The sequence below is a fragment of the Apiospora aurea genome, assembly GCF_038362705.1.
Source record: "Apiospora aurea strain CBS 24483 chromosome Unknown utg000005l_segment0_segment0, whole genome shotgun sequence".
Taxonomy (NCBI): Eukaryota; Fungi; Ascomycota; class Sordariomycetes; order Amphisphaeriales; family Apiosporaceae; genus Apiospora; species Apiospora aurea.
Window position 1 is genome coordinate 6,081,860 of NW_027117392.1, and position 26,767 is coordinate 6,108,626.

Genomic DNA, 26,767 nt, shown 5'->3' on the forward strand with positions numbered 1-26,767 from the left:
TTGTGGGTGTGCTGGGGTTTTGGGAATTCCTTCAATCGACGTCAAGCTATCTCGCTCACTGCGGCGGCTGCTTCAAGAGCCTTGCTCATGCTAATTGGAGGAGTCCCGTTGGTTCGCTCGGCTACTAGCCACTTGGTAGGCACGCCACAGATCCCCGGGTGTACCTTGGGATGATTAGTCATCTCGGCTCCAACGACGCCACTCTTCTTTTCCTGGAGAAGAGCTTCAACTTTAACTTTTGGCGACCAGCCTTCTTTCTTCAGCCTTGCCCCACCATTACTCGCGAGGCAGCATATCATCAACAAAACCAACACCCACGTCGTCGACACTCGAAAAGTGACACAGGAGGAACGCCGCCCAGCAGGAGGAAGAAAGAGAGCTCGCCGCACGAACAGCACAACTCACACCACCTACGCTACCCACCACACACAGCCCAGCCAGCCCAAGATGCCGGCGATACGCACGCACGCCTCGCGGACCAAGAAGCCGCCCGCGGGCTTCGACGACATCCGGGACGACCTCGAAGTGTTCAACATCAAGATGAAGGACGCGCAGAACGCGCCGTCGGGCAACATCCCCAAGGCCCAGGCGCAGTGGCCCATCTTCCAGATCGCGCACCAGCGCACGCGCTACGTGTACGAGCTCTACTACGACAAGGAGGCCATCAGCAAGCAGCTGTACGACTGGCTGCTCAAGAACGGGTACGCGGACGCGATGCTCATCGCGAAGTGGAAGAAGCAGGGGTACGAGAAGGTGTGTTTTTCTGGATATCCCCTTTTTTGTTGTTGGAGAGAGACATGCTAACTAGCATCAAACAGCTCTGTTGTTTACGGTGCGTCCAGACCAAGGAGACGAATTATAGCTCGACGTGTATCTGCCGAGTGCCCAAGGCGCAGATGAAGGACGAGACGAAGGACATACAGTGCGTCAACTGTGGGTGCAGAGGGTGTGGCTCGAGCGATTAATGGGAGATTGGTGCATTCTGTATCCGTATATCATCGACATGGCATGGCAAAGGCGTTTTCAGGTTGATCCAGGCGTTTGTTTGGTTTGCTACGGAGAGTCCAGATCGATAGATCAAAAAATAGGGGTATCGATAGAGGGAGGCTCATATCACCGAGCCCCCATTGGTTGCTGCAGACAATATTATACCCAATTCACGTACCACCATGCGATGAAAGGAAGTTGCAGGTCTGAAAAGTGCAAGTGCATGCGATTCTGTCTATGCTGGGTAAGAATGTACATATCCTTCTGGAATCTCCATGCTATTTTAAAAACTGATGCGGGAATGACTTTTGCTTACACCAGCCAGTATGCACGCTATGCCCAATATGCTACCTTCATCTCTTTCGTGACTCATAAACTCATGCCTCCTCATCCAATTGACTCATTTCTTCGCAAACCCCGACTTCCCCTTTCCTCGACCAAAACGAATGCTAGGTGGCACGAACTGCAAAGCGGACATAGCGCTTTCGAGGTCGGCCATGGCAACATCGGCACTTTCTGGTTGAGGAGCGACCTTGTCGTTAGAAGCAACGTTACTACCTTTCATATCATCAGTAGGGGCGGCGTGATGCTGAGCTGCAGAAGTGCTCTCATCGGCTGCCGCCTCGGCCGTCTGACTGCGGAGGCTGTGTCTCCTCGCGGTAGCAGCAGCCTTCTGCCCGCCGCCGTTCTGGCTGATGGACGAACCCCGGCGCCGGTGGCCGTCCCCGACCAGGAGGGAGGTCCGGCCGTCTATGCCGTCTTTGGTGACGCCGAAGAAGAAGTTCTTGGGGTACATGTGCTTATCGATCAGATGCATCCGCCGTTTCTGCGGGGTCCTGCACTTGCGATCACACCCTTCAACAAAGCAGGAGTACTGTTATGACCCAAAGTTAGATATATCAACTGTAAAGGGTGGGGGGCTTATAGGAAGCAGGTACTTACTGTACGCTCCCCCTTTTCCCTCCGCACGGCCGCAAACGCATCGTGCTGCTCCTCAATGTGGACGCTGAGCAGGTGATCCGAGGGGAAGTTCTTGCGGCACTCGAAGCAGCGGTTCGAATGGGCCTTGTGGTAGTGCGTCTCGTAGTCCGTATACGACCGGAACGCCAGCGGCTCTCTGTGCGGGGGGAGGAGGCACCGCATCACGATCGTTGAGCTGTCGTCCACTGCCGACTCGTCCACTTGTATGACTTTAGCTGCTGGCTGCTTGTTCTTGCTGCTTCTGGTTCCAGAAGTTGGCGCATCATCGTCACCAACGTCACCAACATCACCATCCTCACTGGGGGCATCTGCAGAGAGGTACTCGCTTGAGTTGTCTTCTTCAGGCTCACGTGAACGCTTCATCTTGATTGCTCCCCCTCTCTTTGCGGGGCTGTATTTTTTGGGTGACGTCTTCTTTTTTCAGGTATCAAGTTAGAGAGGACTGGGGGGGTGATTTACATTGGTGAGCAAATATGTCTCTGACTTCTGATCCTGGGCTCCTGTTAAGGTTGCAGGATCGTCAAGGTGTATATAGCAGCGATTCGGTTGGGAAGGCGAATCTGAGTGTGTAAGTGGAGGAGGGACTTCGGAAGCTATGACGGTTGTGTTCTCATTAGCTGTGGTAGAGTTTGAAGAGGGGAAAAGTGTACACTGGGGCAGAGCAAAGTAGAACAAAGGCCGCCTGAACCAGGACGACTCGAGAGGCTGAGCAGAGGTTGAAGTCGTATGTTTGTATAGATGTGGAAATTGCTTTCGAAAGAGCGGACAACAGCGGTCAAGGGTGCATATGTATCTGCAGCTCCTCCAGCTCTCTCTCTCTCTTTCTCCAAGTATAAAATAGCCCAAGCCCTGTCTGTTTGTAGGTTAGGTACTCTCTCCCATTGGATGATGTGATGCATGGGACCGCGACTGGACTGATCGCTGGGGGAATCAATGGAAATGCCAAGGGATGATTTGCACTAAACCACATCCAAGCTTAGGCATCACCACCCACCACAACCCCCCAACTGCCCGCCCAATGGTCCCCTAAAGTTCAGACTGACCGGGGTTGCATTGGCCGCAAAGACACCAAAGACAGTTAAAATCGACCCACCCGCCACCTGAGTGCAGGAAGTACAGGACCTAGAGGACCTAGAGGACCTAGAGGACCTAGAGGACCTAAGGCCTGCCTGGACTGGACTGGAATGAATAAAGTAAGCCGAGAGTTGAGTTAAGTACGGTAGACAGAGAGTCGAGTTGAGTGAGTTCCGAGCAGACCTAGTCGAGAGTGGGTGGTGGTTGAATCAAATCAGGTTGCATGCGGTGCTCGCTTTTCTTTGATTGATTGATTCACCTTCCCGCAGGCATTATTCGCAGCCCAATAATCCAGTCCCAATCCCACGAACGGCTCCCAATTTCTGCCTGCTTTGCTTTCTCAAACCACCACAAAACCATCATTGGCCTCGTTCTACTCCTCCGTACGAAACGTGGCCTGCCGTTCAAACCCCGCGCCCAGTAGTCCTTACACCACGCGCAGCATTTTACTAGGTACCATATGCCATCTTGCGCTCCCGCCATCTGAGCCTGCCGCCGGCTTTGCGCTTCCTCAATCGTCACCAATGTTTTCGTCATCCTCCGCTGCGCCAACTACCACTTCAGCCCACCCTCCTGCAGCCCTTCTCGTCCCTCCGTCGCGCATGAATTGCTATGGATCTCTTGCGCAATCCACGACCTGTTCCGACTTCGAGTGAGCAGACGCCTTGATCTACTGCGACGCCTTTCCCACAAAGGAACAAGGCCCCCCCACGGTTCCACGCCGGGAACCTACAGACAGCCCACCTATACACACCATAAGAGAATACCCCCACGACAAACCACACGCCTGCGTGGGTTATATTGTCAGAACAAGTATCTATACGCGCCGGACTGCCCTTCCGAGCCCCGACGACCTAGTTTGCTGTTGCTGCCGCCGCTCGGCCGGAAAAGCTGCCCACCATGGCGCACGATATGCGAAAGGTAGCCGCGGCACGCTGGATGTACGTCAACCCACGCACCAAGTCCGATCAACGCATGTGTTTCAATCCGCACCAGAGCGGAGGAGCTTCCGGTCCCGTGCTTCGCGGCGTTGCTATGCTAGTAGATATGGGTAGTGTGGACCGCTGACATGCATCTCTTCAGGGAAGCGAGCAGTTTTCGCGAGAAAATCCAGCAGAAAATCGAGGAGCTCCAATCTATAGAGCCCAAAGTTAGTGTCAACTATACGGCGCGCCTCGAGCAGATCGAAACGCTCATGCAGCAGTACGGAGACTCTCTATAGCTACTGATGTACATGCATTCGCTGACAATACTCAGGTACCGACTGGCCTGTGTGACTGCCATCTTCGCTGATTTTGCGTTTGCGCAGAAACAAGATATTGAGACCGTGCTATGGAGTACCCATACCATGTTAAATAACACGTACCGAAGAGTTCTCAGTCGCATTGGAGACAGAAGTCAAGTCGTCCAGAAGCGCAAGGTCGACAAGTTGTACCGCGACTTTCTGAAGTACTCGCAGCTCTTCTACAAGGGCTACGTTCAACGACTGGCGGGCAGCTATGATATCCCTGAGCTTCGACAGGCTGCCCACGGGCTAGAGGTAGAGCCACAAGGTGTTCAGATTCCTGGCGCTCTACCGGCTGCTATGCGCGCGGCACTCGTTAATGCTTGCTACATGACTTTGGTCCGTCTAGGCGACTTGGCTCGATACCGCTGCCAACATGCCGAGAAGGCCACAAAAGGATCTTTCGACACGGCTTTGACCTACTACGGCCTTGCAAGTATGTTGGACCCTGACGATGGTACTTGTCATCATCAAATGGCTGTGCTTCATCAGATCCAGGGCCAGCAACTGGAGATTATATATCGGTTCCATCGTTCCATTTCGATCGACAAACCGTACGAGCTTGGCCCCGGAAATTTGCAGAAGGCGTTCGACCGCCATCAGAACCAGTCAAATTCCAGACGTGGGCCTGCTAAAGACCCCGCCGAGGCTATAGTGAGCTGGTTTGTGAAGCTCCATGCCCATTATGCCAAGGGGAAGAAGTTCTCGGTCCAAAAAGAGCTGGAAGATGAGGTCTTACACCAGCTGGAGATGTCAGTCAAAGGTGAAGGCAATGCGGATGTGGTTCTTAAGATGATTCTGATCAATATTGCTGCCTACGACATCGCAAAAGAGAACTTGAAAAGTAAGACCCCGTATAGACTCAATTCTGATTTGCCTACTGACTTAATCCGTTATTTAGACCCCGATAAATGGAGCATGGAGGGTTCACAAACCTGTCAATATATCCTGAACTTTAATCTGCACACGATTTTAGTTCTATTCCGACAGCTTCTCACCGCACTTCAAACCGACTCCGGGATCACCCTCGCCAGCAACCAAGAAGACGGCAGTGCAGAGTGCACAGTTGAGTTCTCTGCTTCACTCTCGAAGCTCATCTGCCTTTGCCGAGTTTCTATTGCCTGGTTGTATGTCACACGTTCCGACCTTAAGGAGTATCAAGACCACTTGGACCAGAAGGCTCGAGAGGACATTCACCGACTGCTCGCTGAAGTCCTGACTCGACTATTGCCTCATGCCTTGGTGAACAACAACGCTGCACAGTCTACTTATCTTCTCCCTGAGGACACGGAGATTATTGGCCTCCGACCCCTCACAGATGAGCAACTACCTTTGTTCATTCACGATAAGATCACCGGCGTCGCAGGATCCACTCACTGCCGCAAGGCGCTCAAACCTCGGAAAGAAGTGACCAGGCCTCACTTCAAACCCCGCACAGAGACGTTGTGGCGGATTAGGGACATTCTTCTTTGCGGAATATACTTGGCTGCCAGCCACGAGTCGCCACTAATCATGACGGGAGGACCCGATGGTAGTCGAACATGGATTTACCCCGACGGCCCTGCGAAGGACCTTGGAAGCGCTCAGGATCAACGTGCCCAATCTATGCGACCCCTTGGAGAGACGGATCTTTCCAATCTTTTCGAAGATTTGGCCATGGCCAGTGGACAGCAAACCGACAGTGTTCCTGTTGCTACCGCCCAAGGCTCTCTCGAAGACCTAAGCCCCGCTGTTTTGGCCGCCAACTCAGCCATGAAGAAGGGAGTGCTTAGCTCTAAGCCCAATGGTACGCCCGCAAGAGCCACACCCAAAAGAACACAGGCGAAAGCTGCTGCCCGCCAGTCTGAGGCTGAAGAGCTCGACATGGACCAGATGGTGAACGACATGGTCGATGATCTGACCGGTAATGGGGACGAAAACGATGATTCTCTCCTGCAGCCAAGCTCAGCTCTGGCTGATACTAGTTACGGCATGAACTCATCCACTGCCAACGAGATTTTCGGCCAGTTGGGCCTTGGTCCCAGTCATTCGTTGTCCCCCGAGAATGGTCCAAACCCGAGAGCAGCCCAGTCTGTGTCGCCGACAGGTGCTTTGGCAAACTCCATTCCGAGCCATCCGTGGGGATATTCGCTCTCGGCTTCTACAACCGCCCCTGACAGTAGTCTACACTCGATGGGGAATGGCAGAGATATTCCACGGACCATCACATCCCCTAACCCTGCCCTTGGCGGCTCCGTTGGTGCATTCGAGCATATGATCTCGCCTACTTACGGAAGTTACAGAGGGGCTGAGAGCTTGGGTCCCGCACATCCTACGACATCAGGTTTCGCCTCTGGACTCGGATCCATATCTGGCAACAGCCGCATCTCACCTACGGCATATGGACAAATGGAGGTTGGCTCGGTTGGTGCCTCTACTGGTACGGCTAGCCCCGACTTCGCGAACGCGCAACGCAACCTAGCTCGGGATAGACTTGCATCGGACCTGTTTGCCCAGTATGGTGCAAGCGCGGCACAAAAGTCACCTGCTATGAACCCATCAGTACCCGGCATCTTTCGTTCTGGTCACAGTCCACTTCCTGGAGTGCGCCGCACTGATTCCATGTCTCCGAGTATGGCAGATAACAGAAGTCTTCTCGAGGCCTTGAAGTCGGGCCATGCCAGAGACAAAGCATCTTCAAATGACCAATTACTTGCTCAACTGGGTGGCCACCAGGCCGGGGTCGGAAGACCACAGCAACCACGCCGTAGCGGTCCGATCGACATGAACAACCACAATGGACAACGGCAGCCTGGATACGCCAGCCCCCTAGCGGGTGGCTATTCCAACCAGTTTGCATTGAGTCCTCATGCTGTTGGTTCTCCACACCAGCGATCTCAAGGATCCCTCGGGTCTTTCGAGGGGCAGCTGTCTTCTCTCAACTATGGCGAGAACAGCGTTGCCCGCACTGGTTCGCCATGGACCTTCTCGCACCCCAGCCAGATCTGGACCGGCACACCGGCTATGGCTGCTCAGCCCGCCCAAGTCGGCATGGTGGAGTGCAACGGCAATTACTACAACAGCAGCACCGCGTTTGGCCGCAGCGGCGAGGGAAACAACCGCGAAGATCCCACGCACTTCCGCAACAAGATCAAGCAATTCGGCGGCGCTGAGAAGGCATCAGCCTACGACCGTGCCATTCTCGAGTCGGCGTTGGCGGATACCCACAACAAGCCTCCTCGAAAGTGATGCTGCATATCTCCTGGTGTGAATTCTATTGTTCTTCGGCACAAGTTGCAGATGACATGACCTTCATGTCCGGCGTTCGCGATTTCCTTCCTACACAGTTTGGTCTTGGCGAAGATTTCATTCGCAGCAAGACCGTCTCAAATCACACCCAATGAGTTTGTTTCAGGGGTCATTTGATGATATGTGTGTATGTTTGGGGCATTGAAGACTGTGTGTCTCTTGTCTCCTGCGGACGCTTTTCTTGCTGCTTCTATTGCCCAATCTCATCATCCCACGAGTGAAGATGCGAAAGGGGATCGATCCGGCGCCATTATCAAGGGAATAAGCTCAAGAGAGCCAGTCGGTCTTTTCCAAATTTACGATTCACAAAGCGGCAGAACCGCTTGTGACAAACCAACCAACCAACCAACCACTCAACAACAACTTCCGCTTGCAATTGCAATCCAGACCTGCCCTTTTTCGGCGGCTGAATGTTTGTGATCGAGTTGAATTCCTCTAGCAGATAGTACCATCTGGTAAGCTTATCCACTAATCGCTATTCTATCTATATACAATATATATTTCTGTGCATATGCTAACACGTCTCCCTCTCTCCCTCCAGTCTGCTAGCGACGGTCATTCCGAAACAGCTGCGACTTGATTTCCTCTTCCTTTTGCTTCATCTTTGCCCCCTCCTCCCACATCGTTGTTGGTGTTGTTCTCTGCCTCGGTTACTCACTTCGACCGATCGAGGGAAGCAAGAGTTGTGTAATGCCCGCCCCCCGGTAGTCTAGCAAGAACAGAACCCTTAAGATGGGGTTGGTGGTTGTAATGTACGTAACGGCTTTTAGTCAGTCTCCCCTTTCTGCAGGGGAAAAGTGCAGACACACAAACTACATAGGGCAAAGAAATGGATTGCGCAGTTAGTTGATTGACGTTTCACCTCCTGTATAATGCGTCACCGAGGCAAGACCATCGGGATAAATGAAGTCTACGTGTTTTTCGCGAGGGGCATCCGGATGCTTCTTGCTAGGGTTGTCTATATGTCCATCACTCTGTGCTACCTGCTGCCATCGAAGCAGGCAGATGAGCTCGAGACGGCAGTCTTAAGATCGGCTTTGGTTGGGAAGCGAATACTCTACGACAGCGAATGGGGAGGAGAGATGATCATTCATAGTCGGTAGTAGCAATTGCACGCTTAAGCAATTTTCATTTTCCAAATAGGTCTCAAGCCACTACGTCGCCATTCCAGAAACGAGTTTCTAATACTAGGTGCATGCATAAGTAACACTCAACACTTCACAGGGACATCATAGTTGACGTGGTATCATGTCGTATTTTATTCTTGGTCTCAGACTTTTTTTTTTTGCATCAAAGCTGACATGACAAGAATATGTGCGAGCATATCTATACTCCCTCTCTTCCCCGAAAATAGGGCGAGAAAGAAAGAAAATACTGATTGAGGTTTCGAAAAAATGCTGAACCTCCTTATGTTGTTGAAACCCAAACCCTTTATGAAAACGCCAATGCCAGCCCCATTTTGCGCTATGTTGAAGTAAATACACGCAACTCAAAAATCTTTTTGATACAGCTTCCAAATGCAGGAATCCGCCCCGAAACGAATCTTGATCTATTATCTCCCGTTTAAGCAGAGTAGGTCTGCTTGGGATCCATGGGGTACCTGTGGTAGTAACCATGTTAGAATTTGTTTCAGCTGAACCGACAACCCGAAGAGTACTTACGAAGGACCCAGCTCCTGGATGCTCAGGCTGGCGAGCCATTGACCCATATCGACGCTCTTCTCGAGGCTCTCGCCCTTGACGAGACCGGCGACGAAACCGCCGGCGAAGGCGTCACCGGCACCGTTGGTGTCGGTGATCTTCTCCTTGGCGATGGCGTGGACGGGGAAGGACTTGACCTCGGCCTCGCCCTGGGTGGCGATGATGGTAGGCTCGGTGCCCTGGGTGATGACGACGACGCGCTTGCGCTTCTCGTTGGCCTTGGGCAGGTTGACGATCTCCTTGGCGATGGCGGCCACGTCGGTGGGGTTGCACGACAGGCTGTGCGAGGTCGCGTAGGCCTCGGCCTCGGACTCGTTGCAGATCAGGTAGTCCCAGTACTTGGCGGACTCGTCCAGGGGGTCCTTGAAGAACTGGGCGATGAAGGGCGCCGACATGTTGACCATGAAGACCTTGTTGTTGGCAGCGGCCTCCTCACCAAGAGTCATGATGGCAGGGGGGCAGACTGTGGTTCCTCCACGTTAGCTTCGCGACCAACTCGAGGCAATCCAACGGAATCTCGATAGTAGGTGATCAGTTAGTACTTACCAGTGAAGTGGAAACCACCGACATAGTAGAAGTCGGCGTTCTTGACCAGCTTCCAGATGTCGTCGCGCTTCAGGTGCTCGAGGTCGTAGTGGTTGGCAGCGCCGAGATCGGTGCAGAGGGAGCGGTTGTGGCCGGTGATGATGGCGCCGCAGCGGCCGGTGGGCTCCTTGGGGTCGACACGGTACTCGACGCGCAGGCCAGCGGCCTTGACGGCATCGTGCAGAATGGCGGCGTACTTGTCGTCGCCGGCACCACCGAGGTAGACGACGCTATTGGCGGGCAGGATGTACTGGGCACCACGGGCCGTGTTCTGGGCGGCACCACCAGCGATGAGCTTGGCGTCGTAGTTGGTCAGCAGGTCCTCGTACAGGCCCTTGTGCTTCTCCTCGGCCAGGATGGCATCGTTGGCCTTGAGGCCGTACTTCTCGAGGAGAGCCTCGTCGCCCTTGGCTTGGATGTCTGCACGACGTGTCTTCTGTTAGCAATTGACACTTGCGAACATCCAATCGTTCCCCTTCCCCATTCCTGCCCCCGCCCCTCTCTTCTCCATCGCCAACTTTGACAGGCGGGCACTAGATAGGGCCAATGGCAACACCACGAGATCGTACTCACCAAGCAGAGGGTTCTCCAGGCAGAGGAGAGCGAAATCCTTGTGAGCGGCCATTGTAGCGAGGGATCTGAATTGCTGCTGTTTGGGTTTGGTGTAGTGGTGATGGTGACGGCGGGGGAAGAAATTGTCGGAGGCAGACCGTCTTATGGCGGGGTTGCTCAGATACAGAGTGGGGTGGTCGGGCCCTGACTGCAGGTGCTTGAGCAAACGCCCCTTATTGGCGGATACGGATGCGGACACGGAAGGTACCGCGCATCGGGCGGTCTTGCTGAGAAGAAGGAATTCATAGCATGCCATTGCGATACTCCGTCAGCATGAAGCTGTGTGTGTGGCTTAGATAGACGTATGTAGTCATGGCAGTATACATACACACTTGAACGGGTCAGATGGGTGGAGGACCGACCCCCAGGCTAATAACACACCGAATGGGCACGCCAGATGAGACCCCGGTTACGTCAAGTGACTGGTAGCCGAATGGTACGATCGTGGGACATCATGCAACTTCCTTCGCGCCGGGCAATCATCACCTGATAGGGGGAATTGGTTTTCATCTCATACGCAGCACGCGCGGCACCCTCTCATTACTGATTTCTACCAACTCATCGCGAACTTGGGTTTTTGGCCTCTTCTTGCCATCCTGATCTTATGCGGATGGCTCACCCGGTGTACGCCCGCCGTTCTATTCCCTGACACATCACATAATACACGCAGCGCAGACGAACTTGACCCCGACCGCAGCACAAGGGGGGGATTGGGACGGAGCAGACATATAAACCAGAAGAAATTCGTGTTGATGCCAGGTACATTCCCATTGAGCCGTTTCTCGTGACTAGCTCAATATCTGTACCTACAGATGCAAAGAGCAAGTAAAACTCCGTAGACCCCCAATTCGTTGCGCGATGAAAAACCACCGAAATGCCTTTTGTTGGAGAATCACCCTTAATCCTTGGTCTTCTGGGTACCACGCAGCAGACCCGTTCTGCGCGCAGCAATAAGACCAGCCTTTTGACCCTGTGCGGCGTACCGAGAGATGGTAGAAGCCTTACCGATATGTTGATGGTTACCCTAGAGAGGAGCGTGTCAGTGTCTACATCTAGAGCCTCGCAGACCAGAAGAGGTCGGGAAAAACTTACACCACCGTGAGGATGGTCGACGGGGTTCATGGCAACACCACGAGTCTTGGGCCAGCTGTTGCGCTTGACGGCGAACTTATGCTTGGCACGCGAAGCCTTCAGGAGAGGCTTGTCGGTACGGCCACCACCGGCGACGATACCAATCATACCACGAGAGCTGCTGGAGACAACCTTCTTGGCACCGGAGGGGAGCTTGATGCGGGTCTTGCCCTCATCGGGGTTGTGGCCGACAACGGTGATGTAGTTGCCGGAGGTGCGGCCCAGAGTGCCACGGTCACCGACCTTCTCCTCGACGTTGGAGACGACGGTACCCTCGGGCATGGAGCCCAGAGGCAGAACGTTACCGACGGTCAGAGCGGCGTTCTTGCCGGCGTAGACGAACTGGCCGGTGTACATGCCCTCGTTGGCGATGAAGGTCTCGGTGATCTGCTTGAACTTGTAGGGGCTGCGGAAGACTACCTTGGCGAGGGGAGCACCTCGGCCAGGGTCGTGGACGATCTCCTTGATGACACCACGGACGTATCCATGACGCTCGGCGAAGTCGAGAGATCGGAACTTGGCAGGGGACTTGCGCAAGTGGGAGTTGGAGGCTGTGAAGAAAAAGAACGAGGTTAGCAACCGGGCCAAGTTGAATGTGCGTGTGTGCAATCCCATGGGTTTCTTCTGCCGTGTCGCTGTTTCTCTCGCTTGCACTCCCGAAAATCCTTCGACTGCCCGACAATGGCCATGCGTTCCATGACTGCCGCAAGTGCAGTCATCTCCATGTCCCAACCCCCAAAATATTTCGTGTGCTCGAGTCGAATTTGGCGATGACCATGTTGCTGGAGGACGGGAAAGAAAGTCGAGGCGATGACTTACTGAAGATGCCTCCCTGGCCCTTTCTCTGGTTACGAATCACGCGACCCATTTTGACGGTCTATTGGGCGTAATTCGATGTCGTGGTGGTGTTGGGGGAGATGAATTGCAATCTTGAAGAATTGCAGACTGGAGGCCGAAAATTAACACCACACAGCTGGACAATTTTCTCGCATTTGGTGCAAGGTTAGCAGAATTGTGTGGGCAAAGTACCTACCAGGCAATTGATTGGGGGATTCAGATAGTGCCAAATGGCCCGTGCTTATCTGTCGACCCTAATTCAGTTTTCTGCCTGTTTGCTGCCCTGAACTTCAGGCCAACACTTTTCGGGTCAAAGTGGGACTGGGGCTTTGCCTTTTGCTCGAGTGTGGCTGGGGTATTCACTCAGCCACGTCTGACTTGGACAAGAAAACCTTCGACAAGACGCAGACGCGCTTCCAGATCTGAAGTGATGGATCTGTTTGATTGATTGATTGATGTAGGGGGTGGGGACGCGGGCCTGGCTTCCTTCCTTGCTTCGACGTACCTGCGAAGTCACTCTGGACATCAGGTCGCCTCCCAAATCTTGAAGAGCAGACCTTTATGAATTAATTCACTTGCGATAAATCTGAATCGAGTGTGCAAACATGTACCAGCCTAGTCTGATAGGTTCCAGAGAAACATGAATAGATAGTCGGATTGGCGGTGTAATGCTTGAGCCGCTGCCAGAGTACCTCGAGGCTTGTACTCCTGCTGTACAGGCCAGAAAAAGAACAACGCGCCGCGCAAGAGAATCGCCAACGTCCGGCAACCTTTAAATCGTATCCCACCCTCTGCGAATCTTGCTGTCTTACTGTTGTTGCTGGCCTTGTAATTCTTCCCGGTTGTACTACTTCCTCCTCAATTGTAATCTTCTTTCTTCATCTTCACAGCTCAGCTTCTATTTGTGCAGCTACCTTTTCTGCATTTGGCAACAAGCGAACCGCAACAACCTTCCGTCCAATCTCGCCCTCCATCTCCCTTTCTTACCAGGACCACCTCACATAAGCCCGCATCAACACAACAACAGTCGCAATGGGGAAAGTCGCTGCCGATTTCCAGAAGATCGTCCAAGAAGGTGTGTGTATGATCGAGCCGAGCACCTCGGTTTTTCTCAGCCACAAAGCGAACGACTCGACTGACTTTAGCCCTCCTCCAAAGGACGCGAGCGCAAGAAGAACGAGGCTCTTGCGGCCAAGATCTTCGGCAAAAATGACCGTCGCCAGAGCGCACCTCTGAAGACCACAACTGGTGGCTCTCTCGCCAGCCGAGCCGGAGTCAAGAAGGTACCGACCGCCCCGACGGAGCATTGCTTGGTCGCAGACCCCGACCCGCGAAACGAAGATCGATACTGACAAACGGTCCTCCCTTGATAGAGAGTATCCTCCGTGGCACGTTTACCCGCCGGCGACATCAACGGCGAATGGATACACGACCTGCACGGTTCGCGCTCGACGCCCGACCTCCGCGCGGCGGCCCAGAACCAGCCGAAGCCCAACTCGCTCGCGGCCCGTCTCCACGCGCCCGGCACCAGGGCGCCCTCGGGCCCGGCCGCGCAAGCCGGCGGCCGCAACGCGCGCGCGGCCAAGGTCGCCAATGCTTTCTCGCGCTCCCTCAACACCCCCGCCGCCGTGCCGCAGATGAACATCCAGAACGCCCCCGCGGCGCCGCGGGGCTTGACGATTCGCGGACTGGCGGGCCCCTACGCGGTCATGGCCCAGAACTTCGCGCCCGGCACGACGGCCGCCGATATCGAGAGCGCGATGACGCCTGTGGGCGGGCTGGTGCAGAGCTGCAAAATCATCAAGACACACCCCCTCGTTATTGCCGAGATTGTGTTTGAGAGCCGCGAGGGCGCCGAGCTGGCCATTGCCACATTTAACAACCAGACTGTACGTTCCACTACTGGCTCTCGTTGCGTTTATCTCTACTTCTATTTGAGAGAGCACAAAGACTAACAACAGATTCTTTCTAGGCCGATGGTCGCATTCTACATGTCTACATGAAGCCCGGCGGCGGCCCTTCCATACCGACTGGCCCACGTAACAGTGGCCTGCGTCACCAGGAGGCGCGGCCTGGGAACAACACCGTGGTCATCGACGGGTCACTGGGCTTCGACGACGGCATGGATACCTCGGATACCGGCTACAGCGACGGTTCTGGCAGTGCTAAGGGCTTGTATAGTGACCGGCTCGTTTCTAACGGAAACTCCAACCGACGTGGGAGGGGCTTCAGCTCCCGAGGCCGCAACGGCCGCTGATCCCACTTTTGTGCAAGTCGTCTGGATAGGCGATACACGGATGGCGCGTTATGCTTTTTGGGGGACTAACAAATGATGGCAAGCCGCGAACTCCAGAGAATGCTTGTCGACCAGTTCAGGGTCTGGTGGGGAGGACATATGGCATTCTGGGCCACACATATCCCCAAAACGACGTTTCTGCTCGAAAGACGGGCAAACCCGATGTCTTTGGTGGAAGGATGCTCATGGTTTGGCGGGAAAGGAGCGTGCCTTTCTCTGCCTTGAATATGAGCGAGAAGGCACTGTACAGTAGTAGGGCAAGAGGCCTTCCTCCGATCCCCAGGTTGGCAGGATGATATGGTATCTTTTGGGGATGGATGCTCGAGTACCGACCGGCCGGGAATTTACCTCCTTCACTTTAACCCTTTACTCGCCGCCCCTTACAGAAGAAGGCCATCTTGACTAGCGGCGAAAGCGTAATATACTACATGATACCCCACACAATAGGTGCGGATCCCGAACCTAACTACGGCGATCTTGATCTGTGTGTGCAACGGTAATGTAAATGATAAGTAGGTCTACTGACATTCATCTTGGTTGAGTTGAAACCCAACCAAGATATAACGTCGAGCAGCGTTCTCTGAAAACCCGGGGTAAATTGGTGGAGTGTGCGCCGGAAGACCTGTGGAAATACCACAAAGGCAAAGAAAGATGCAGCTTGCTACGCGAGGTCATGACGGAGCTATTGCCGTGGCGATAATCTCCATGATGTCTCGTGAATATATTCCATATTAGTAGCATCATCATCTGCACGAGTGTTAGGTGCAGCAGAGTATAGCCGGCATTTCGAGACTGGAAGGAAGTGCTCCTAGGGGGAAGGGGTCCGAGCAGGATAAGCTTGTATCACGAGCCGAATCATCGTCAATTATGTAGGATAAGGGGTGCAGCAGCCATATAGGTACAGCAGCACAAGTAGACTGATGTGAGATTTGGCAGGTCCATGATATCTGAGCGTCTTCACGGGGGTTAAGGTACCACAGGGTGTCTCTCCGCCGTAGAGTTTATGGATAACGAACGCCGCACTCGTTCGCACGTAGGTAGTAGTCGAATCGTAGGTATTATTAGTCATTCTGCGTAGCGTAGCGTAGCGCGACGCCAGACGTCGAAGGGGGAAACAGGGGCCAAGCCAATAGAAGGTTTTTGACACTGGTCGTTCGGCTTCCGTGAGGGTTTCACACGCACAAGATTCAGGGGTTTCGGTCCCTTACTTTCACATGGCAATTGATGGTTTTGTGCGGCCGTGTTTTACGTTACGTTGAGAAACCGATGATGGGGGTTACGCACTTGTGGATGAGCTACGTTGGGCTGCACATTCCCGCCGGTGGCTGCTTATTGTATTTCCCTGGTTATCGGTGGTGACTGTGGTGGCTTTCAAACAGTATGCACGTAAGCGCTGGGACGCGCTTCGCTCACGAGAACCCGAGGGGGGTGGGGGGATGCAGCATTACGTATGAGGAAGGGGAAGCTGGCGGCAGCATGGCAGACGAGAGAGAGAGAGAGAGAGAGAGAGAGAGAGAGAGATCCAAGCACGATAGGAGGGTGGGCGACCTTCCAATAGTGCATTGATTTATAGATAGATCATGTGAACCAGATGAACGGCGCGTTCGTCTGGCATGGGACGGCGGCACGTCAATGGCATATACGGGATATGCAGAAGAATTCAGAAGAAGGAAAAGAAGAACAAGATGCTTGGAAAGAAGATTCGTCGAAGCATCCCATACCCGGTACAAGGTATTTGCATTTGCCTGCATGAGCCCCGGGATGCCATCTTCTCTGTCTCTCGCCTCACAGACAAGAAGACTGCGCAGGGCGAAACTCTGAGAAAGGAGGCAGAAATTCTGAAACGCTGTTACCGCCCAAGATAAGGTGATGCTTGCTCAACCAAAAGATTGAAATGCCGAAGCCTATGCGGATTTTAATAAATTCGGTACCACGACGTCTCCGGCATCCCGCCGCAACTGGGAAGTCAGGGCCGACGTGTTACTTGGCGATAGGTCCATGATGCTGCTAGCTTTCCCGAGAACAAAACTCTGGCACGTCTCAAGATGCTAAGGTTTGAGATGTTCGAATCCCGAATTCAAGGGCCCCCGTCCGCTAACGGGGGAAGTCCCGACACTTATCAGCGTGCTCGAGTAGGTAGAAACAGAGAGGAAGGATCAGGGCGGACGACATGGTACAGTGGTGTGCTATCGTGAGGAATATCAATTGTGTTAAGATGTTCGACGCATGAACACGATGGGGCGTGTTTGGAAAGCTTCCATGATCGAGCCTGCTGCCCCATCCTGCGCTTGGCAAACATCCAACATGGTCTCTCTTTAGATGTTTTCAAATGCTAGATGCAACCCGACGACGCTCCACTTGAATTGGGAGCGAGCCATTGATTTGTTTGCTGTTTTACATTTCTACACCACGGCTGATAGCTGCTGGCCCTGTGATCAATCACTGACCAGCCAGACGCGTTACGTACCTCTCCCCGTCTCCTCCCCCTGGCCGCCAGGCTATTTGGCTGGCGACATAAGCTTTTAAGGCGCGTTCCCACCGAACCGACAAGGGCCATGCCTGCTTGGCGCTGGAGACAGGAGTGACAAGACCAGAGATCTCATCTCGACCGGCTTCTTTCTGAGCCTCTCTGCTTGGCCGGTAGCAGTGGACAGTACCTAGGTTGGCCACGTATAGTTGCACAATCCCATGATCACCCTGGGAATTTGCATTTTCTTAGCAGACGGACGCCGTGCTCATCATCCCCATCGGGGGCGGGAAAAAAAGGTTTGTGGTGTGTGGTGTGGTCTGGTGGATATTCCACTTTGGTTTCGAACGTGATGAGGCTCTTTTCGTTCAATTTCACTGCTGCTAGTCCGTCCGTGAGGTCCTCCTTATTATTATCTCCTCCTGTGCTCTGTGCTCGTTGCCCAGACAGAAAGTCAGGACTCCCTCACACGCACCACTTCGATCGTCCCATTTTCCCCATTGCCTAATTGGGACGTGTGTCGTCAATAAGATTTTTATTAGGTCGGCCTGATGGTTGGATCGGTGCTGTCGGTAATTAATTACATTTTGCGCGGCCGTCCATCCCAGCTCGACTCGAGGTTTCTGGTTCTGGCTCTGGCGCTGGCATCTGGTCCAATATCCAGATATACACACCCCTCCTTTCTCATCCCGTCCGGTTCCCATTTCATCAATTAATTCAATTGATTCTCCCCCATACTTCTCTTGCTCTTCGCTTTCCTTGCTACTGCACAACTACCTCCGGCTGCTTCTCGGCTGCTGCTGTCTCGTGCTATACTACTGCCATCCGGCTTCTTGTTTCTTTTTTTTTTCTTTTTTTTCCCATAATCCCGTCAACGTCGATGCCAATTGCACCGTCGCGTCGACCCGGAGCTCTCTCTCTCTCTCTCTCTCTTTCATTGCCCTGCAGTCTCTCGTTTTTTGGCGTGTTGCAGAACCGGCTGTTACCCGCATAGACGGTAACACCGACTTAACTTAATTATTACAAACGGCGCACGCCAAACTGCCTGTCGCCTCCGTCATCTCTGTTTCCTTTTGGACATTTGCCTACTACTATCGCGCGCGCCTCCACTGGCCAACCCTTTTCTTTCTCTTTTTTCCACCATGGCCGACATTGCGAGTCCACCGATTCAACCGTCCGCCTCTACCATTGATACAACCAACCAAGCCCTACCCGGTCGTGGCGCCAAGATCAGCATACCCGCGTCGGCTATCGCGATGCCCGCCAACACAAATAACGCAAACGGCAGCCGCCTTCGCCACCAACTCGGCCTCGTCAGACCCAGCCCCGTCAACCAGAACGGCAGCTTCGAGTTCGACCGAGTCCTCAAGGCTGGCTACGTACAGAGGCGCACACAGAAGACTAAGGTAAACACAGAGCAACTCCCTTAAAACGGACTGAAATGCGTGGTCGAAGCTGCAGCGCCTAACCTGTTTTGGTGTGTGTTTTTTAGGCATGGAAATCCGTCTACCTGGTCCTGCGACCCAATGCGCTGTCGGTCTACAAGTCGGACAACGAGAGCAAGCTACGGCACAAGCTCGACCTGTCGGAGCTGTCGGCCGTCACCCTGCTCAAGGACCCCAAGGGGAAGCGCCACAACCTCTTCGGCCTCTTCTCGCCCGCCAAGAACTTCCACTTCGAGGCGCCGAGCGCCAAGGACGCGCAGGAATGGATCGACCTCATACGAAAGGACGCCAGGATAGAAGAAGAGGAGGAAGAGATGTTCCTGGCCAGCCCCATCATCCGCAGGCAGTCGTACGCGGCCGTGGGCGTGTTGAGCGGCAACACCTCGGGCCTGCTACGAGACCCGCCTCGCCAGTCGAGCTCGCCGGAGCCCGAAGCCATGAGACGCTTGCCCACGTCGTCGCACCGGAGAACGTCTAACACGATGGAATCGTCCGGCCTCTCTGGCAATGAGCTGGTCTCACACTCGGATTTCTCCGATTCCGAGAACTACCCACGAATCGGGGCCTCTATCGAAAACCTGGCTGGCCGGTCCCCATCGGCATCGGCCGTCCATATTGGATCGGACGCCCGACCAGGACTCGGGGACCGTAACCTGAGCCAGGTCAGCGGGATCAACATCGAAAACGACCCCGACCGCGTAGTGTGGCAGGGCTGGCTGCACTTCCTGAAGAACAAGCACGGCGTCAAGCAGTGGAAGAAGTGCTGGGCCGTCTTGCGCCCGCGCAACATTATTCTCTACAAGGATGAGTCCGAGTACACGGCGGCATTCATTATGGCCCTCTCGGGCATTGTCAACGTGGTGGACATCGACCCGGTCAGCAAGACCAAGGCGCACTGCCTGCAGATTATCACCGACGAGAAGAGCTATCGCTTCTGCGCTCAGGACGAGGAGAGCTTGGTGCAGTGCCTGGGCGCCTTCAAGAGCCTGCTCTCGAAACGGAAGGATCTCCAGGCGCGTGCTGCCACTAGCTCCGGCAGCGGCGCAGCACCGCAGCAGCAGAAGTAAAAAGTTGGAGTTAGGAACCGAACCGAACCGAACCTAATAGGAACAGACCTAATAGTAGTATGGGAGTGGTAGTAAAGAAGGGGCAGAAGATTGCAGTCGAGAGTGGAAGAAACAAAACATGATACCCAGGTGATGAAGCTGTGTAGGTAATAAGACCAGCTGGTGGATGGAAACAGATAGGCAGGCAGGCGCCCAGCCGGCGCCGGAGAATACCCCCGAATATTGCACGCGGATGATTTTTATATCTGGACAGGAAGAGCAGGGAGCATGGCGCGGACTAGGAATGCCGGGTGCACACCTTGTACAAAGCTCATGTCTTACGACGTTACGAACAACATAACACAGAAGAAGCAAGAAGAAAATACAAAGTACATAACACTGACTACATGCGTTCTGGCAATGGTGAATTATCGTGGGGATATCAACACACAAGTCTCGTCTCTGGAAGCTGGGCAACTCCTGAAGTGACTGTCCGGGGTTGTCCGGGACGGTAGAGAACGCAGCCCGCTTTACGTACAATTCTCACGTGCAATCCAGATGTGCAGCAAAATGTCATTTTCCAAATACGGAATGTCGAATTTGAGATCTCGGCCACTGCTCCGCGGGACATCTCGCTCATAGCCCTATCGGAGCGGAGGATCGCCGCACGTAGTTGTACGTATGAGGAAGGAGGGCTATCTGTGTTTGATTTGCGCCGTAGCGGCCGCACCACCCCCTCCCCCCAGATTCCCAAACTTGGCGGTAATGCACATCATACTCCTAGGCTGCGACGATCGTTTTTCTTGGTCTTTCTCTCCATCATCTGCAAGTGTCGTACGAAGGGAAGTATTCCGGCCAAGAATTTCTTCTAGTGTCGCCAAGGCTTTACCCGGTGTACATACTTCTTATGTGCATGTATGCATCCTCGTTAATACGAAGAACTCTCTGTCTTCTGGACGTGGACATTGGACATTGGACATTGGACGCCGTCGCGTGGCTTTCCGCGGTCCGAATTTTGGGACTTCTTGATTCTATTCTCTAAACTCTCTTCTTGGTTGCCTTTGCCTCTTTTTTTTTTTTTTATCCCAAATCCATTCTTGTGATCGTATTTTCAGCCTTCTATCTCCGGGTTCCTAATTTGTTTCAATGGAGACCACTCGCTTAGGGGACACAACAAACCACTTGTCGATCTGAGCTTTCCGCTTCCGGTTCAGTTCAGATACAACGGCATGTGGTAGGTATAAGTAGGTATGGGGGTTGAGCGCGCCCAGGTTCGGGCAAGCCGTGATACAGTCATATTCGGGAGGGGAGTCGGGAGGGGTGTGTGCTCAGTGGTGACACGGCAACGACCAGGGGGTTAAAAGGGACTGAACGAAAAGAAAAAGCGGGGGAAATAACCTGTTTGAATGTTACGTTCAGGTCCGAATACTGACTGGGCTTGTGGCTGGCACCAGTGGCGGCGTTCATGTTTCTCGTCACTGTAACGTTCACCTTTTTTCACCTTCTATTTCATATAGCGGCTGCTGCTAGGTTGAACGGGCAATGTCCTCCTCTTCTAATAATAACGGTGCAGATACTCCACACTAAGAGGTAATCTTCCCTATCCGACATGCGGAAAGCAAAAGGAAAAAGAAAAAGACCAATCCCCAATCATCAGCCGACAGCCACACGCTCACCCATCCCGTCCCTGAGACCTTGTTTGAGAAAAGTACGGGACGGAACCCACACACCACACCCCTTCAATCCCCAACTTCAATTTCGGCCAAAGCCCATTCATTCTGCCATTCATTCAATTTGCTTGGTGCTTTGGTTGGCTGGGCTAGGCTGGGCTGGCTGGCTGGTTGAGCGTGTTCGGTGTCACCCACGTCCAATCACGAGGCTCCGAGGGGTCGTATGGCGAGGTCATTGTGCATGGGCAGGCACACTTGCACACACGCTCACTCCCGTCGGTCGTTTACTATGCACCCCTGACCAATATGGCTTTTCAGCCTTTCCCGTATTGGCACCTACCTGCCTTTTAGTAGTGGTGGTGGTGTGTGTGATATGCCGACATCAGGTATCCATCCACCCGCAAGGAACGGGATAGCGTGAAGAAAGACGAAAGATCCCTACTCTTTTTCATGTCATGGCTTTGCTGTTCCTGAGCAACTGATTCGTCCACGACTGCGAGAGAGGCGACTTCTTGGCATCCCCCTCGGGAAGACGGCGGCCACCTTCTCTTAGTAGCATGGTCAGAGGTCTAATATAGCTGATCGGCGAACGAGGGCTGACCTATTGGACTGGCTTGCTATGCACATCGCATTTTGAAACGATGTCGCTTCCATCTTACATCGCCTCCCTTTCACGGTGAGTATGTATGGGAGGCAAAATGGGATAATTGGAGGTTCATTATAGTGATGGAAGTTCACCTAACCTTTGGGTTCGGGACCATTGGCTGGGGTTTCCTTGAAGTTGTTCGTTCACCCGTCCAGTTAGAGGTGAGTATCTATCTATCGCTTCCGGTATATACGGTAGTGGGCAGGGCATCCGGTGCCTTATTAAGACTTCCTTTCCGCTCGGCCTATCACACTCACATATACATACATCATACCCAGCTCCTACGGGCCAGGGAAGACGTCTTGGGTATAGTGGCCACTTATTAGTGGCAAGGCAGGCGGTTACCTCATGAGTCCCTCTTCGCAACATGAATGACCTGTTTTTTTTATTTGCTTACCTGCTTGGCCCGGCCATTATTTATGTGTGCCCTCTCCTGTTGGTTCACCGAACAAACCAACTTATGACTTGGGGTCTTGCTGCCAGTCCCCATGCTTGAGGTTTTCTAATATCACCAGGCTCTTGTCCCATCCTCGCTCGTTCCCACGACCCGGCCCTCATGCCGCTTTGCCACACATAGGACTATCCAACCTGATTAGAAGAAACCTGGTCTGGCAGTCTATAGGAATCACTGGTTCCTTCGTGGGCGGACGAGTGAGTACCTCGTTGACTTGAATAGATGGTCAGTAGTACACTTATAACCCCCAACCTCAAGTTTCATCTGCTCCCCTCCTATATTCACCGTCTATATTCACGATATGTATTCAACATTTTCTATATTAACATTTCACTGCATTCACTGTCTCTAGTCTCTCGCTCAACTTAATATATAAATCGTCTATTGATCTGGTTTTGAGAGCTCTTGCTTTCTGTCTACTACCTATCGCTTTCGCCACTCTACCCTCGCTTTTGACCCTGTTGCATACCTTGTTTCAGGGGACGAAAGCATAATCGTCTCTTCTAATTCCATTACTCCTACTATTTCGCCATCTGGCTCTCTACTCGCTATTCTTTGAGCCAGACAAAAACAACATCATTATGAGACTCTCGCCTCTCCTAGCCCTCGCCGGCACGGCGATGGCAGCCGTGGCCACCACAGCCGCCGACGCAGCCGACCAGCAACAGATCCAGCTCCCGCTCCACACCCAAAGCCGCTGGATCCTAGACGCCAGCGGCGCGCGCGTGAAAATGCGCTGCATCAACTGGGCGGGCCACGGCGAGACCAACGTGCCCGAGGGCCTGCACAAGGCGTCGGTCGCGTCCATCGCCGACTTCCTGCGGGACCAGGGCTTTAACTGCGTGCGCCTGACCTACTCGATCGACCACGCCCTCGACCCGCGCGTGCGCGTCGCGGACTCGTTCGCGGCGGCCGCGAACGCGTCGGGGGTCGCGGCGGAGACCTTGGAGGGGGTTTATGCCGCGGTCGCGGAGAAGAACCCGGACCTCGCGCAGGGGACGCGGGAGGAGATTTTTGGGGCGGTGATTAAGGCGCTTTGGGAACGGGGGATTGTCACTTTGTTGGATAATCATGTGTCCAAGGCGAGCTGGTGCTGTAAGTTTCTTACCGGTCTTTTATTCTTCTTTCTTTCTTTCGAGTTCCTCTTTCTCCTCGTCACGACGAGCAACCTGGTTCGGCTTGTCGTTCTCCGTCGAGGTTTCACTACCTCGGCCATGCATGATCCCAAGTTCTCGGCTGGAGGAGTCGCGAGCGCATGGCACCGGGACTACTCATGAGAAAGGGGAAGAAAGGGGGGGGGAATGGTACCTCATAGAATTACCTGCTAACCGAGCCCCCTCCACACGCCCCAGGCAATCTTGACGATGGCAACGGCTGGTGGGACAAAGCCCAAGGCTACAACGACCTCAACAGCCGCTTCTTCGACACGGACAAATGGCTCGACGGCCTCAGCGCCATGGCGACCTGGGCCAAGATCCAGCCCGGCGTCGCCGCCATGTCGCTCCGCAACGAGCTGCGCCAGATCCCCGTCATCCAGGGCCTGAACGACGACTGGTACAACTTCGTGACGCAAGGCGCGCAGCGCGTGCACTCTGCCAACCCGGACGTGCTCATCGTCATTGGCGGCTCGCAGTCCGCGACGGACCTGAGCATGCTCAAGGTGCGGGACCTCGACGTCTCGGGCTGGCCGGGCAAGCACGTCTGGGAGATGCACGCGTACTCCTTCACCGTGACCTTCCCGCGGATCGGCGGGTGCGACTTCGTGAAGGGCGAGTACGGGTGGTGGGACGGTTTTGTCTTGGAACAGGACCGGGCCTGGACCGCGCCGCTCATCGTCTCGGAGTTCGGCGTCGGCATGCAGGGCGGGCCCAACCACGGCGGCCTCAGCGACGAGGACAACGAGTACCTCGAGTGCCTCGTCGACTGGATGCGCGGCAACGACGCGGACTGGGCCCTCTGGGCGCTGCAGGGGACGTACTACATCCGCGAGGCCCAGGCCGACTACGACGAGAGCTGGGGGCTGATGAACAAGGACTGGAGCGGGGTCCGGAACGAGCAGTTCTTGCCGCTCATTGCGGATCTGTTCAAGGTTACGCAGGGGCCTTGAGCGGGAGAGAAGAGGGGACAGGGAGAGGAACGGTGGCGGGCGGAGAGAAATAGGCGTTGATGGCGTTGGCGGCAGCAGATATATCCCCGTTCATCTTGACTTATCGTCGAAGCTGAGTAGACAGCTGTTTCCGTGGCATTTAGCGTTCATCACACGCAATATACACACCAAGTAAACTGGCATGCGTATCATTCCTATTTGCGATGCCAATCGGTCCGGTAAAGCAATAAATCTAAGACTAACCCCGATGACTCTAACCTCGTACAAAGTATGCCTGCCTTATTGCATAGTAGTTCAAGGAGGACAAACAGGCTCTTCTGGAGCTGTCGTTTTCCATGAATGAATAAGTCCAGGCGACCATGGTGATTAAGCAAATAGACATAAAGGTAGTGCGCGTCCCGAAATACAACCAGTTCCCACCTCCTAACGCCGCCAGTATATTCTTGTGTCCCTCGTCTTGTCTTGCCCCTCGCTCATTCCAACTGGAAGTATTGGTCGTCGAACTGGTCCATATCCCCGTCCGGCATGAATAAATCGTTGAAGCTGTTCTCACCCATGCCGCCCATGCCGCTCCCATCGCCCAGGTTGAGGTCGAGGTCCATATTGTCGCCGCCAGCCGAGTCGAGGTCGAACAAGGAGTCGATATTGGCACTGCTGTCGGCCGCATTGTTATCCCCTCCACCAACAGTAGTAGCAGGCTGCGCCGGTGCCGGTGCTGGAGGAGCCGTGTTGTGGGGAACGGCCGCCGCCGGAGCTGCTCCGGCTCCGGCTCCTTGGACTCCAGCCCCTGCGTTATTCGCGTCCGCAGGAGGTGGCGGCCCCGCCGCGCTGCCGAAGTTGTCCAGTACCAGCAACTCGTTGCCGCCGCCACCTCCGTTTTGAGGGGTAGAATTGGCGAAGGAGCTGAGGTCGAAGTCCTGCATCGGTGCCGGGGGCGCGTTCTGTGAAGGTACATCCCCGGGCGTTGGCGCCAGCGTGAACTCCATGTTGGTGAAGTTGAGCTCGCCGCCTGTCATGTCGGCCATGGCCGCACCGCCTGTTGGCATGGCGTCCATGGGGTGGTCTGGCGCGGCTTGCGGAGCGGGAGCAGGCGGCTGCTGTTGAGGGGCGGGAGCGGCCTTCGCAGCGGCGGCAGCAGGAGGAGGTACGGGTGTAACTTTGCCCATGGGCGGGGTTGGCTTGGGAGACTGCTTAATGGAAGGCGATGCTCGCGCTGCCGCTCCTATGGGGCCAGCCGCCTTCATGGCGGCCGGAGGAACACGCGGAGAGACTGTAGGCATAGGCGGCTTTACGTCGCCGCCAGACGTGAGGTCGACGACGTCGGCGGCCAAGCCCATGCCCATGTCGGGGAAGGGGGCGACGCGCTTGGTCTCCTCCTTGACCTCGAAGCCCATGTTGGGGTTCACGGTGTGGGCCGCGGTGGAGGGCATCTCCAGCATCACGGCGGCCGGCTGCTTGACGTCTTCCATCATGGGGGCCTGTGGAGCAACGGGCTGCGGCGACGGCTCGGGTTCAGGGATGGGCATGCGGGCTGCTTGCAGCTTCTCCAGGTCCCTTAGCAAGACCGCCTTTGCCCTTGTCTGCCAATAAACATCAGTATCTTGATTGACGACCAGCATGGGGGGTGAAAAGGACAAGGCAGACTTACGATTTCGCTCTCGAGGTCATCCAGGGCGTGGTGGTAGGCCTTCATGGTATCTCTCATCTTAACGTTGATGGCCCCGGCCGTACTGGACACGCTCCTGGGGCCATTTTTATGTGAGGCTCTGAGAGCCTTGCCCGTATTCACTAGCTATATTTCGACCAGTTTGAAGTTCAGAAGGGTGAGTTTAACTTAGTAGTCGCCTGCTCCAGGCTGCACTTACGCATTCATTGAATGTCTGCTGCAGGACATCTAACGGTTCCTTGGGTTGCTGTGCAGGCGCCATGTTGGAGATATCGCTGGTCCGAATGGCAAGGGATGGTTGGAAGGAGGCGGCGTCAGGGTTCACCATCCGGAAGATATATATAGATCGTGTCGCAAACAGGAAAAGAAAAAGACGGCCTAATGCCTAGTAGCAGGCCTCATGCAGGAATTGAACGTAGCGCAGGGACAAAGCAGATTCAAAGACAAGGCGTCATGTTTGACACATGGGAGTTTGGGGGTTCTGGAACTG

At 54.3% G+C, this 26,767-nt stretch overlaps 9 protein-coding genes across 9 annotated transcripts; 5 read left to right on the forward strand and 4 right to left on the reverse strand.

Annotated features, from left to right (window-relative positions):
- Nucleotides 1–447: 447 nt before the first annotated feature.
- PG986_008377 (uncharacterized protein) lies at nucleotides 448–965 on the forward strand (the record flags this gene model as incomplete). The annotated part of the gene is made up of 2 exons (XM_066844599.1): nucleotides 448–753; nucleotides 819–965. 2 exons carry the CDS (start codon nucleotides 448–450, stop codon nucleotides 963–965), a joined length of 453 nt encoding a protein of 150 aa, XP_066700711.1.
- Nucleotides 966–1,387: 422 nt separating this feature from the next.
- PG986_008378 (uncharacterized protein) lies at nucleotides 1,388–2,331 on the reverse strand (the record flags this gene model as incomplete). The annotated part of the gene is made up of 2 exons (XM_066844600.1): nucleotides 1,388–1,861; nucleotides 1,930–2,331. 2 exons carry the CDS (start codon nucleotides 2,329–2,331, stop codon nucleotides 1,388–1,390), a joined length of 876 nt encoding a protein of 291 aa, XP_066700712.1.
- A 1,611-nt stretch (nucleotides 2,332–3,942) lies between these two features.
- PG986_008379 (telomerase activating protein E.t1.c1) lies at nucleotides 3,943–7,555 on the forward strand (the record flags this gene model as incomplete). The annotated part of the gene is made up of 4 exons (XM_066844601.1): nucleotides 3,943–4,083; nucleotides 4,160–4,245; nucleotides 4,300–5,171; nucleotides 5,304–7,555. The coding sequence occupies 4 exons, from the start codon at nucleotides 3,943–3,945 to the stop codon at nucleotides 7,553–7,555; spliced, it is 3,351 nt and encodes a 1,116-aa protein (XP_066700713.1).
- A 1,623-nt stretch (nucleotides 7,556–9,178) lies between these two features.
- PG986_008380 (Ribokinase-like protein) lies at nucleotides 9,179–10,525 on the reverse strand (the record flags this gene model as incomplete). The annotated part of the gene is made up of 4 exons (XM_066844602.1): nucleotides 9,179–9,215; nucleotides 9,277–9,778; nucleotides 9,862–10,320; nucleotides 10,474–10,525. 4 exons carry the CDS (start codon nucleotides 10,523–10,525, stop codon nucleotides 9,179–9,181), a joined length of 1,050 nt encoding a protein of 349 aa, XP_066700714.1.
- An 885-nt stretch (nucleotides 10,526–11,410) lies between these two features.
- Nucleotides 11,411–12,511, reverse strand: PG986_008381 (60S ribosomal protein uL2; the record flags this gene model as incomplete). The annotated part of the gene is made up of 3 exons (XM_066844603.1): nucleotides 11,411–11,536; nucleotides 11,605–12,194; nucleotides 12,463–12,511. The coding sequence occupies 3 exons, from the start codon at nucleotides 12,509–12,511 to the stop codon at nucleotides 11,411–11,413; spliced, it is 765 nt and encodes a 254-aa protein (XP_066700715.1).
- Nucleotides 12,512–13,512: 1,001 nt separating this feature from the next.
- PG986_008382 (pentatricopeptide repeat protein) lies at nucleotides 13,513–14,737 on the forward strand (the record flags this gene model as incomplete). Its single annotated transcript, XM_066844604.1, has 4 exons — nucleotides 13,513–13,557; nucleotides 13,626–13,763; nucleotides 13,854–14,369; nucleotides 14,453–14,737. 4 exons carry the CDS (start codon nucleotides 13,513–13,515, stop codon nucleotides 14,735–14,737), a joined length of 984 nt encoding a protein of 327 aa, XP_066700716.1.
- A 3,648-nt stretch (nucleotides 14,738–18,385) lies between these two features.
- PG986_008383 (PH domain-containing protein) lies at nucleotides 18,386–19,755 on the forward strand (the record flags this gene model as incomplete). The annotated part of the gene is made up of 2 exons (XM_066844605.1): nucleotides 18,386–18,649; nucleotides 18,736–19,755. 2 exons carry the CDS (start codon nucleotides 18,386–18,388, stop codon nucleotides 19,753–19,755), a joined length of 1,284 nt encoding a protein of 427 aa, XP_066700717.1.
- A 3,330-nt stretch (nucleotides 19,756–23,085) lies between these two features.
- Nucleotides 23,086–24,611, forward strand: PG986_008384 (glucosyll hydrolase family 5 protein/cellulase; the record flags this gene model as incomplete). Its single annotated transcript, XM_066844606.1, has 2 exons — nucleotides 23,086–23,599; nucleotides 23,857–24,611. 2 exons carry the CDS (start codon nucleotides 23,086–23,088, stop codon nucleotides 24,609–24,611), a joined length of 1,269 nt encoding a protein of 422 aa, XP_066700718.1.
- Nucleotides 24,612–25,084: 473 nt separating this feature from the next.
- On the reverse strand, nucleotides 25,085–26,539 carry PG986_008385 (uncharacterized protein; the record flags this gene model as incomplete). Its single annotated transcript, XM_066844607.1, has 3 exons — nucleotides 25,085–26,191; nucleotides 26,260–26,403; nucleotides 26,477–26,539. 3 exons carry the CDS (start codon nucleotides 26,537–26,539, stop codon nucleotides 25,085–25,087), a joined length of 1,314 nt encoding a protein of 437 aa, XP_066700719.1.
- Nucleotides 26,540–26,767: the final 228 nt, after the last annotated feature.